Source organism: Saccoglossus kowalevskii, chromosome 6 (assembly GCF_978046115.1).
Source record: "Saccoglossus kowalevskii chromosome 6, keSacKowa6.1, whole genome shotgun sequence".
Classification (NCBI taxonomy): Eukaryota; Metazoa; Hemichordata; class Enteropneusta; family Harrimaniidae; genus Saccoglossus; species Saccoglossus kowalevskii.
In genome coordinates, this window is record NC_140646.1 from 20,285,483 (window position 1) to 20,299,260 (window position 13,778).

Genomic DNA, 13,778 nt, shown 5'->3' on the forward strand with positions numbered 1-13,778 from the left:
TGAAATATAGAATGTCACTTTTTTGTTCCCTTTTTGTGCTCAACATGTGATATATCACCTATATAACATACTCATGTTGGTAAATTGTATACAATATAAGGAAATTTTAGCATTTGGTAGAAAAACATAAAAATAAATATTTTCAGTTCTGTTTCCATGACAACTATTTTATAAGCATGGATGGCACCAGTACATGTATGTTACCAATTTCTAAACTTTCAGCCAATTTGAAGTTCAACTTTTGAAGTTATAGATGAAATCATTTTCTAGATTTCTGACAACAGATTCCCATGTGCTGAGAATTAGGTGATTAATATGCACAAATATTTACCAAAAACTAATTGGGTCTCTGCATAATTCTAGATTCATTGAAATGTGATGATTAGTACTTTAGATATCAGTAGAAAAGCTGAAAATTAATTATGCAAATTAGGTAATTAATATGCACAATTATTTACCCTGAAACTAATCAGATCTCTGCATAGTCCTAAAGGATCTATGTACCAAGTTTCATTGAAATGCGATGATTAGTACTTGAGATACCCGTGGAAAAGCTGAAAATTAACTAATTATGCAAATTAGGTGATTAATATGCACAAATATTTATTCGAAACAATCAATCTCTGCATAGTCCTTGAGTATGTAAGTACCAAGTTTCATTGAAATGTAATGCTCACTACTTATATCAAAAGCTAAAAATTAATTAATTATGCAAATTAGGTAATTATTTGTACTGATATTACCATAAAAACTGTCAGGTCTGTGCAGTGTCATATGACATATATGTACCAAGTTTCATTGAAATGTGATGATTAGTACTTGAGATATCAGTGGAAAAACCGAAAATTGACTAATCATTATGCAAATTAGGTAATTAGTATCCACGGATTATTACCAAAAACTAATCAAAACCTAGCATTAGTTCAGAGCATCTATGTACCAAGTTTCATCAAAATCCAATGAGTGGTTGTTTAGATATCATGGAACCACTAAAAAATAGCTAATTATCATGCAAATTAGGTAATTAATATGCACGGATTTTTACCAAAAACTAATCATATCTGTGCATATGTTCAGAGCATCTATGTACCAAGTTTCATCAAAATACAATGAGTGGTTCTTTAGATATCAGTGGAACAGTCATAGAACAGCTAAAAATTAGCTAATTATCATGCAAATTAAGTAATTTACGAGCATGGATTTTTACCAAAACCTAGCATTAGTTCAGAGCATCTATGTACCAAGTTTCATCAAAATCCAATGAGTGGTTGTTTAGATATCAGTGGAACAGTCATGGAACCACTAAAAAATAGCTAATTATCATGCAAATTAGGTAATTAATATGCACGGATTTTTACCAAAAACTAATCAAATCTGCGCATATGTTCAGAGCATCTATGTACCAAGTTTCATCAAAATCCAATGAGTGGTTCTTTAGATATCAGTGGAACAGTCATAGAACAGCTAAAAATTAGCTAATTATCATGCAAATTAGGTAATTAACGAACATGGATTTTTACCAAAACCTAATCAAATCTGCGCATTGGCCCAGAGCATCTATGCACCAAGTTTCATCAAAAACCGATGTATGGTTCTTGAGATAGCAGTGGAACAGTCGGACACACATACACACACACACACACACATACAGACACACTAACTGCAAAGACTCCCATTTTGTGCTTCGCACATGGGAGTCAAAAATCCTTGTATTTATGCAAATTAACATGCTCGTGTTCATGCTTGGAAGTGTTAGTAAGACAAGCTGCATTGCCCAAATTTCACATTTTCTCCATTTTGTCGTGGTAAAAATCAGTAATTCTTCGATTTGTCACAATTTTACAAATATACATGTATATATAAAATACATATATACAATTTTAAACACACTCTAAAGCATACATCTTATAAATCACTATTACCCTGTCCTATTACACCCGCTTATATTCACAAACCAGATAAAAGTGTCAGTTTAAATTTTATTGATCACATGTAACGTGATATTATTGCAAAACAATACTATATACAATTCATGAGAAAATTCCATTTCCAATAATAAAAACATACAATCTGTATAAAATAATATTTCATATCAAAACTGTACAATTTATTATTTATAAACATTTACAATAAATCTCCTAAATTAAAATTATTGTTTCAGACTGGAACTGAATACTCAACTGAGGCAGGTTTGTAATTACAAATTTCTTTTTTTGTAAACTATTCCCTGATTGGTCAACTGGAGTTTCAGTAGCAGTGAAGACCCAATCACAATGCATGACAGTTCTAAGCTGATTTTTTTTTTTTTAGATACACAAATGCTTCAGCACAACACATTATATGGCAACACAATGGGTATAAAACAATAAAAAATCAGTAGTAAAAGGCTAGTATTTTTCGAAGAATTATTTTGTCAGAATTGTATCAAAGAAGACGTTATTACTTATTTATCATGTTTCATATGGACACACTCTGCATTAAGGGCAATAATGTAAAACACATAGGCATTGTAAGCTGCCACCGTTGAAAGCAGAAAACAGTAAAATGGCATGCATCAATAATTGTTTAAAACAAGTACAAGTTATCGATAGGACATATAATTTCACTCAATTGTAACTAAAATAATATTACAGAACATCACGCTAAAGAGCGGTTCGTTTGCATGGTTTTCAAGACAAAATGTATGTTTGTATACATAATATTGACGTACAGTTTTTGGTAAACCTTAGCAAGCATGCACATGGAAAATTTGCCAAGACATCATAGATTCAATACTGGGCTGGGTGAACATGCATGTCATATCCTGTAACCTCTGACCCCTCACCCTAAATCTGAAAACGATAATTAGAAAAATTGCCCATGGGGACCCGGACACACACACTGAGGGTGGGGGGAATACTTTAAACTGGACGGAAATTAATAATTAAAACACAAAGTATATAATTTCAAATGAAATGTTAGCCATGATTTTGTTAACTACATAACTGTATAATACTTAGCAAAACTCTCAGTCAAGGCACTGTAACAACACAGACATATAAATATATTTATACAATATTTTTTATGTTTAAAATGATTTTTTTGGTCAAACTAGAATGCTCATGCACAGTGATTATTCAGGCATATTAAAACATAAACTTACTAATATTTGTTTTTTTAGCAAGAATTGAAAAATTGCAAAAATAAACAATAAATTAAACCTGTATTATTATTTCATGCATTTGCACAAACTCTTAACCTTTCCACCACCAGACTTCCTTGCCCAAATTTTTCGGCACTTTTTTCTTATATTCTTCAATATTTCTGGAAATGAACCCCAATTTTGGAGCCAACAGACAAAATTTAAGTTAATTTTTAGTTTTTACTAAAAAAAAAAAATTGGCTATTTTTTTTCCCAATCTTCTGAAGGAAAGTGCAGACTATAAATGTACAATTTCTGATGGAAAAAAGGAACTGGTGGTGAAAAGGTCAGTAATGATCTTTTACAAAAAGATATTTATCATCACTTGGTGTTCGATTATCACTCTCAACAAAAGGCTAGGAAAATAAGTAAAAATAACAACCAGTGATGATATTATGTTACAAGAAAATATATAAAATTGCAGCTTATTATGAAAATATATATTACCAGTATTTGTCAATAATCATCATTTCCATGATTCCATGCTACATAGTTCTGTGAATATCATCATTTTTATAAATTTCAGAGTTTTATAAATTTCTCTCTCATTTCCCATTAGTTACAATCAGATCTTGATGAATATTTTGAATACAGAAAATATTATGTAGATTTATTTTGTGAAAACTGATGAAAGCGAAGGATCGTCACCTACACATACATGGGATTTGAGTCCTAATCGATGATCACAACGCAGGCTAAAAACACAAAGGCTCATGGGTAGATACTTGTTTGTAAACAACGACAAGCAGGTAATGACTCCCCTACTTTAAGGGGTTACTAAACCATGATAATTTGGCAAAATTGTAAATGTACAATAGAAATATTTTATTGTAAATAACAAGGACGGAAATAGAATGAGAGGTTAAATAAAAGGAGACTACGTACACAGATTTCACACGAGGTAAATTTTCATGGGATGGAAAATCTAGCCACAAAAATTGGGTTGTGGCAAACACAAAAATGCAATAATGTAGATAAGATCATTTCCCGTTCACTGCAAAGCTCCCGCGCAATGCATGAAATCGAAAGTAACAACAGGACAAACAAAGGTCACAGCGTCATAGTGAGATCAAACATCGCGTAAGTATTTTGGGAGAAATTCCCACGCTGCATGTGCTGTACACATATGATGATGGCCAATTTTGATGAAGGAAGGAACTCAATAATCCCCTAGGCTATGAAAAAGAGAAATTCACATTCAAAATCAAATCGTTCAATTTTTGCGGCAGACATTCTGACCACATCGTTCTCGCAGTACACAAGATCTTGCACTCGAACGGAAAATTACATATTGCAAGGAGTGAATATCCTAAGAGCAGGTAGTACAGGTTTAGTGATCTATAATTGACACTACCATTTTAAACTGCTAAATTTCACTAAGCAGTGATAGGTTACACATGGACTTGATATGAAATTAATTATTAATAAGGTCATGCAGGCTTAGACTAGCATGAAAAAAACAGGAGATTTGACGTTTAAATACTTCCTTAAATATTACGGTCATATAGTTAACTTGCATATGGTCTTGAGATAGGACTTGATCTATAACAATAAATGATTTCTGAAGAATCATGCTCATTACATTTATCAAAAATATACATTGAAAAACAACATCGTGGACGAATTTTTATCAACTCGGATGAAGACACTTCCCCTTTTCTGATAATATTCAAAATTGAACCAAACAAATTTGATCTATTAGAAGCACTGGTGTGCTTACCTAAATGACAATGGTTTAAGGATTCAACATGAAATAAATGCAATTCTTAGTAATGTGTGATTCTAATGGAGCAAATATGGAATCCTACCCAGAAATATGTACCGGGTAAGAGCCCAGGGACCGGAACATCGTAAATTGCCAAAAAATAGGGGTGGGCTCTTACCTGGATAAATACGGTACGAGGTATAAACAGTTACAGAAACATTAAGTCTTGGTTCTGAGGGTTTGAGTAATCATTTTTACACTGCTGTGTCCTACACCGGAGACCATTATATTTTATAGAAAAGGGGGGGGGTACAAGTCAAACCAAACAACATAATGCTCCCTAAAGAATGACCTCCACAAATGTAGGAGAATGCAATTTACAGTTTTTCATATCACTTTTCCTTCTCTAGATATTCAACTTTTCATCAGTATTAGAAAACATTTTCTCAATTTCTGACAACAGAGAATTTAATGTCATACTTTACCCATAATCCTTTGCCGAAGAATCAAGATGGTGGACTACATAAATTAATGAAAAGTTAAGAATGAAAAGTGACATGAAAAAGCTGTAATTTGCATGTTCTTACATTTGCCGAGCTCTTACATCTGGGAGTATTATGTTGTTAGATCTGACTGATACCCTATATATTGTACATTATGCATTTGAATTTCTTGTATGCTTTTCACACACGTTGTATACAGGTCAGTTATGCTACCTCGCTTTGTATAGATCTATTGGAGTGCACAGATGATGCTGTATGCGGTGTATGCTGACTTCCACTGGATAATTTCGGTGATGGATTGGTGAGATCGTTCATGACTGGTGCATCAACAGTGATTGGTGCATCAGGGATGAGTTCTTCATTGTAGGTTATACTCAGCTGGTTGGTTGGAGAGCTTTGCTGGTGACTCGTTACACTCTCCCCAAAACTCAGTATCGTGTACCGATGTTGCTCTGTTAAAAAACGATAAAATATGTAAAATGTATTGAAATAGAAATGTATACTACTGTTCCCGAGATATAAGTGGAACATAGTGTAGACAGTTCCCGAGATATAAGTGGAACGTTGTGTAAAAAATTCCAGAGATATCAGTTGAACATTGTGTAGACAGATATTGCGATATCAGTGGAACATTGTGTAGAAAGATATTGAGATATCAGTTGAACATTATGTGGACATATATTTAGATATCAGTGGAACATTGTGTAGACAGATATTGAGATATCAGTGGAACATAGTGTAGACAGATATTGAGATATCAGTGGAACATTATGTGGACATATATTTAGATATCAGTGGAACATTGTGTAGACAGATATTGATATATCAGTTGAGCATTGTGTAGACAGATATTGCGATATCAGTGGAACATTGTGTAGAAAGATATTGAGATATCAGTTGAACATTATGTGGACATATATTTAGATATCAGTGGAACATTGTGTAGACAGATATTGAGATATCAGTGGAACATAGTGTAGACAGATATTGCGATATCAGTGGAACATTGTGTAGAAAGATATTGAGATATCAGTTGAACATTATGTGGACATATATTTATATATCAGTGGAACATTGTGTAGACAGATATTGAGATATCAGTGGAACATTGTGTGGACATATATTGCGATATCAGTGGAACATTGTGTGGACATATATTGCGATATCAGTGGAACATTGTGTAGACAGATATTGCGATATCACTGGAACATTGTGTGGACATATATTGTGATATCAGTGGAACATTGTGTAAACAGATATTGCGATATCAGTGGAACATTGTGTGACAGATATTGCGATATCAGTGGAACATTGTGTAAACGGATATTGCGATATCAGTGGAACATTGTGTGGACAGATATTGTGATATCAGTGCAACATTGTGTAGACAGATATTGAGATATCAGTGGAACATTGTGTGGACATATATTGCGATATCAGTGGAACATTGTGTGGACATATATTGCGATATCAGTGGAACATTGTGTGGACAGAAATTGTGATATCAGTGGAACATTGTGTAGACAGATGTTGAGATATCAGTGGAATATTGAGTAGAAAGATATTGAGATATCAGTGGAACATTGTATGGACAGATATTGAGATATCAGTAGAACATTATGTAAAAAGATATTGTGATATCAGTGGAACATTGTGTAGACAGATACTGCGATATCGGTGGAACATTGTGTAGACAGATATTGAGATATCAGTGGAACATTGTGTAGAAAGATATTGAGATATCAGTGGAACATTGTGAAGAAGGACATTGAGATATCAGTTGAACATTGTGTAGACAGATATTGAGATATCAGTGGAACATTATGTGGACATATATTGCGATATCAGTGGAACATTGTGTAGAAAGATATTAAGATATCAGTTGAACATTGTGTAGACAGATATTGAGATATCAGTGGAACATTGTGTGGACAGATATTGTGATATCAGTGGAACATTGTGTGGACAGATATTGAGATATCAGTGGAACATTATGTGGACATATATTGCGATATCAGTGGAACAATGTGTAGATAGATATTGAGATATCAGTGGAATATTGTTTGCACAGATATTGAGATATCAGTGGAAGATTGTGTGGACATATATTGCGATATCAGTGGAACATTGTGTGGACAGATATTGAGATATCAGTGGAACATTGTGTGGACATATATTGCGATATCAGTGGAACATTGTGTGGACAGAAATTGTGATATCAGTGGAACATTGTGTAGACAGATGTTGAGATATCAGTGGAATATTGAGTAGAAAGATATTGAGATATCAGTGGAACATTGTATGGACAGATATTGAGATATCAGTAGAACATTATGTAAAAAGATATTGTGATATCAGTGGAACATTGTGTAGACAGATACTGCGATATCGGTGGAACATTGTGTAGACAGATATTGAGATATCAGTGGAACATTGTGTAGAAAGATATTGAGATATCAGTGAAACATTGTGAAGAAGGACATTGAGATGTCAGTTGAACATTGTGTAGACAGATATTGAGATATCAGTGGAACATTGTGTGGACAGATACTGCGATATCGGTGGAACATTGTGTAGACAGATATTGAGATATCAGTGGAACATTGTGTAGAAAGATATTGAGATATCAGTGAAACATTGTGAAGAAGGACATTGAGATGTCAGTTGAACATTGTGTAGACAGATATTGAGATATCAGTGGAACATTGTGTGGACAGATACTGCGATATCGGTGGAACATTGTGTAGACAGATATTGAGATATCGGTGGAAGATTGTGTAGACAGATGTTGAGATATCAGTGGAAGATTGTGTAGACAGATGTTGAGATATCAGTGGAACATTGTGTGGACAGATATTGTGATATCAGTGGAACTTTGTGTGGACATATATTGCGATATCAGTGGAACATTGTGTGGAAATATGCTGCGATATCAGTGGAACATTGTGTGGACATATATTGTGATATCAGTGGAACAATGTGTAGACAGATACTGCGATATCAGTGGAACATTGTGTGGACAGATATTGCGATATCAGTGGAACATTGTGTGGACATATATTGCGATGTCAGTGGAACATTGTGTGGACAGAAATTGTGATATCAGTGGAACATTGTGTAGACAGATGTTGAGATATCAGTGGAACATTAAGTAGAAAGATATTGAGATATCTGTGGAACATTGTGTGGACAGATATTGAGATATCAGTTGAACATTGTGTAGACAGATATTGAGTTATCAATGGAACATTGTGTGGACAGATATTGAGATATCAGTGAAACATTGTGTAGACAGATATTGTGATAACAGTGGAACATTGTGTAGACAGATATTGAGATATCAGTGGAACATTGTGTAGAAAGATATTGAGATATCAGTGGAACATTGTGTAGAAAGATATTAAGATATCAGTTGAACATTGTGTAGACAGATATTGAGATATCAGTGGAACATTGTGTGGACAGATATTGTGATATCAGTGGAACATTGTGTGGACAGATATTGAGATATCAGTGGAACATTATGTGGACATATATTGCGATATCAGTGGAACAATGTGTAGATAGATATTGAGATATCAGTGGAATATTGTTTGCACAGATATTGAGATATCAGTGGAAGATTGTGTGGACATATATTGCGATATCAGTGGAACATTGTGTGGACAGATATTGAGATATCAGTGGAACATTGTGTGGACATATATTGCGATATCAGTGGAACATTGTGTGGACAGAAATTGTGATATCAGTGGAACATTGTGTAGACAGATGTTGAGATATCAGTGGAATATTGAGTAGAAAGATATTGAGATATCAGTGGAACATTGTATGGACAGATATTGAGATATCAGTAGAACATTATGTAGAAAGATATTGTGATATCAGTGGAACATTGTGTAGACAGATACTGCGATATCGGTGGAACATTGTGTAGACAGATATTGAGATATCAGTGGAACATTGTGTAGAAAGATATTGAGATATCAGTGGAACATTGTGAAGAAGGACATTGAGATATCAGTTGAACATTGTGTAGACAGATATTGAGATATCAGTGGAACATTGTGTGGACAGATACTGCGATATCGGTGGAACATTGTGTAGACAGATATTGAGATATCAGTGGAAGATTGTGTAGACAGATGTTGAGATATCAGTGGAACATTGTGTAGACAGATGTTGAGATATCAGTGGAACATTGTGTGGACAGATATTGTGATATCAGTGGAACATTGTGTAGACAGATACTGTGATATCGGTGGAACATTGTGTAGACAGATATTGAGATATCAGTGGAACATTGTGTAGAAAGATATTGAGATATCAGTTGAACATTGTGTAGACAGATATTGAGATATCAGTTGAACATTGTGTAGAAAGATATTGAGTTATCAGTGGAACATTGTGTGGACATATATTGCAATATCAGTGGAACATTGTGTAGACATATATTGCGATATCAGTGGAACATTGTGTGGACAGATATTGCGATATAAGTGGAACATTGTGTAGACAGATATTGAGATATCAGTGGAAGATTGTGTAGAAAGATATTGAGATATCAGTGGAACATTGTTTGGACAGATATTGAGATATCAGTGGAAGATTGTGTGGACATATATTGCGATATCAGTGGAACATTGTGTGGACATGTATTGCGATATCAGTGGAACATTGTGTGGACAGATATTGCGATATCAGTGGAACATTGTGCGGACAGATATTGAGATATCAGTGGAACATTGTGCAGAAAGATATTGAGTTATCAGTGGAACATTGTGTAGACAGATATTGCGATATCAGTGGAACATTGTGTAGAAAGATATTGAGATATCAGTAGAACATTGTTTGGACAGATATTGCGATATCAGTGGAACATTGTGTGGACAGATATTGCGATATCAGTGGAACATTGTGTAGAAAGATATTGAGATATCAGTGGAACATTGTGTGGACAGACAGACATGCACACATGCAAACACAGATATAAAGCATGCCATATCAGGTTCCATGGTGCGCTTTGCACAATTAAGCTGAAACTTGAAGCACCACATTTTTTTATACAATGTATTTTTTGGATACTCCAAGGTGAAAATTATATATTGTTTGCAGTATTTGCTCTATTAAAAGCACATGTACTTATGTAAATGAAAGAGGCAAGTCTATGGTCAAAATATGATGCATTTCAAAGATCAAGCATACAATAAATACACGTTTTGTTTTATATGTGCTTCTATTGGAGATGCACTTCTAATAGAGCAAATATGGTAACAAGGTTGCTGAGTCGTTCTATGCACATGCTAAGGTCACACCGATGCAAAAAATACAAATCAGCAATCTGTAGCTGAAAACAGTGCGTGGCGAATTAGTATCGGAAAACTCAACCAAAATGAATGCCATCTTTCTTCTCGTCAACATTCTGCACATTGACGCGCATTTTTCTGTAATTTCTTTGCTTATTTTTCGAAAAATAAATTCCAAGTGAAAATAAAGTATTCTACAGTAGGTAGATTTATTTTGTGGAATGTGACGATGGTCAAAGTTAGGCGTTCAAAGGAAAAGTCATGTTAGTCGGGAACTACAGGACGCTGGTAGTAGTGCAGAAACAGCCACACACGTCTACTCACCCATCAACGGCTTTATAAAGCAAGCAAAATAAAATAAAAATCTATTAGTCTAAGGAAGCATTTAAATGAATGATTTCATATGAGTACACACATTAACAGAGAAGCATTTATGTAAGCAAAATACAAGGAAATTACTAGCGAACTATTTCTAAATATGATAACACAATGTAGCGTAAAACTAGTTTCATTTAACAGTTATATGAGATGATGTTTCAGCAATAGCGCCACCACATGGTGAGAAAAAGAGATACTTACCATTCTGGGGTTTCATCTGTAAATAATCCGGTTTTTTACAGACTAAGCTTGGTTTATCACTGTTGATAAAATAAAAACAAAAGTCATTAATCATTTATGTAAATTATATTTTGCTTACTTTAAGAAATAGACAGTTGGCAGTTCTTGGCAATGAATGACACTGTTATCTTTCACAATCACTTAACTACATATAAGAAAATAATTTCCTGGGTATAATAATAACCAGTGACTTTCAGCCCAATTTGTTTCCTGTATGCATTTAACTATTAATATTTACATTAATTATTAAAATCAATTTTATACCAAGGGAAGTTTCGAGCTGGACTGAAAGGTTGCTACCATTGGAAAACGGCAGGTGCTGTTGATTGCTTGTACAAGTTGTTAGTGACATTTGTTGCCATGGGGACATTTGTTGCCATGGTCACAAAGTGCAAGCAATCAATCATGATACAGAATATATTATTATTTGTTAATCTGTTTTACGTTTAAATACATCATTGTAAAAATTCGCATTAGAAACTCGCTCAACTAAATTAAAATTATTTTTTAAAACTTCTATCAAAATCATGATTCATATTAATACCAATACACAGCTAATGACGATGAGCACAGTTCTAAGAAACGATGAAATATTGGTAGTTTTAAAAACACAAATCAAAGTAAAAAGAAAAGAAAAATTGCAATATATTCCAAATGGAATTTGTTTGACAAATTGTCTGTATGCCCCCACAATTTTTTTTTTTTTACTTTTGTATTTAGATGTTATTCATTTTACTTATAGGAAGGTGACATCCAATAATCAATTTTGTTCTCAACTGAATTGACACAGGAAATTAGTGTTATTTTTGTACATGCATTGTTAAAAGGAGCAGAATTTTAAAGCCACAATATGGCTTAATTACTTGTCAAATCTACCAATAAAACCACGTTGTTGAACAAAAGTATTCCCATTATTAATATTACAGTTTAGAAGAAAGACAACAGATACAGTGAAATGGGTCGCAATGCCGTGGTTCAAATATTTCACCGACATTTGGAGTCATTATAAGAGAATTAAAATTTAGTTATTATTTATGTAAAATTGTTATTTTATCTTGCAGCATCTAAAAGTAATTTTTTCCTTTGCTCATACATGTATTAGAGAGGACAAGACAAATATTTCACCATATGCTCACCTTGTATCAATGGGTTATTGGGAATAGTTATGATTGCTCTAGTATGCATGTGGCAAATCCCACAGAAAAACACCGTACATGAAATAAATATTCGCAAGTTTTGTTGCATGTTCATGTTGCACCACACAGGCAGAATTTGATATTGCTTAATTTGAAAAATTGTATGAATAATATTTTATGGAAAATTACAAATTTTAAACATAGCGAAACTATTACAACCTTGCCCATTAAAGATCAAGATTAAATAAATAGATGGATGGATGGATACAAATTAGCGATGCACGATCTTCTATTAAAAACTTGTAACAATGCATTAATATATCTAAACATTTTGTACGGAAAATACTGGCTAAAATGTTCAAGAACAATGGAGTCATCATAATTGTATACATGTAATATTAATTTTTTCTCAAATAATACTACATGTACTGTATTAATCTCAATGTCCCTTATAGAATAATATATAACATGAATTGTAAAAAAAAACATTCTAAAAAATAGTGCAGAAATATCTACAAGCAAAATCGGGCTGGATTGATGGAAAAAGTACTGCTAAATGAAAATTGCACTTCCTAATCACACCAAAATTCAACTTAAGATTTTGTTGATGAGATTTACAACCAAACCAAAAGAAGAAGATAATTTTAACCAAAATCAAACTTGACTAAGATCCCAAACTGGTTAATATAATATCCAAGTTTTAAAGAAATTGGGTAAAAACTGTTCATTGTATTTTATTAAACCACAAGAAAAAGTGTTATCACAAAGTCGACAACAACAAGGACAGACATTTTCCCTACATCAGAGATGATTCTAATATTGTGGTTTCAGTGATACTTACTCTATTGGTGGAAGACCAATTTTCATAAAATGTTTCCAGTCTTCGGTGAATTGCGGAGAGAGCTTAGATTTGCGTGTGTGATATTTCAGTACCTTCATTAAAACGGGTTCCTTTCTACACCTGAAAGGCAAATAGAAGAGACAAAACTGGTGAGAAATTCAGAATTACATTCAATTTACAGACATAACTAAGAAACCTTACACACTGACCAGCTGTGGCAATTTTATTATCCTTTTTTTCTTATAAATCTTGTGTTGAGACAAAAACAACACGACTGGTTTATTCCGAGTCATACACATTGTTATTAAATATTAGCGATATACAGTTACGTTATGAAACCCGAGATAACACTTCTAAAAGAGACAAGTCATTGTCAATGACACGTCCCCGTTCCGTTCATATTTGAGTGACATATACATTCAAAGCAGATCATGACCGAAATGCACCTGCATATGTACAACACATTGTGCTAAATCTGAACAAAATCC

General features: G+C 33.5%; 1 protein-coding gene across 3 annotated transcripts in view; it reads right to left on the bottom strand.

Moving 5' to 3' along the window:
- Positions 1 to 1,965: 1,965 nt before the first annotated feature.
- Positions 1,966 to 13,778, bottom strand: part of LOC100368147 (uncharacterized) — a 32,131-nt gene continuing 20,318 nt past the window's right edge. For all 3 annotated transcript variants that reach the window (XM_085500177.1, XM_078012627.2, XM_085500176.1), the window contains exons 6-8: positions 13,291 to 13,410; positions 11,275 to 11,333; positions 1,966 to 5,841 (exon numbers count right to left, since the gene is read on the bottom strand). In XM_085500177.1, coding sequence (XP_085356303.1) covers positions 5,594 to 5,841; positions 11,275 to 11,333; positions 13,291 to 13,410 — 427 coding nt within the window. In that variant the 3' untranslated portion in view covers positions 1,966 to 5,593. The remainder of the gene's footprint in view (positions 5,842 to 11,274; positions 11,334 to 13,290; positions 13,411 to 13,778) is intronic.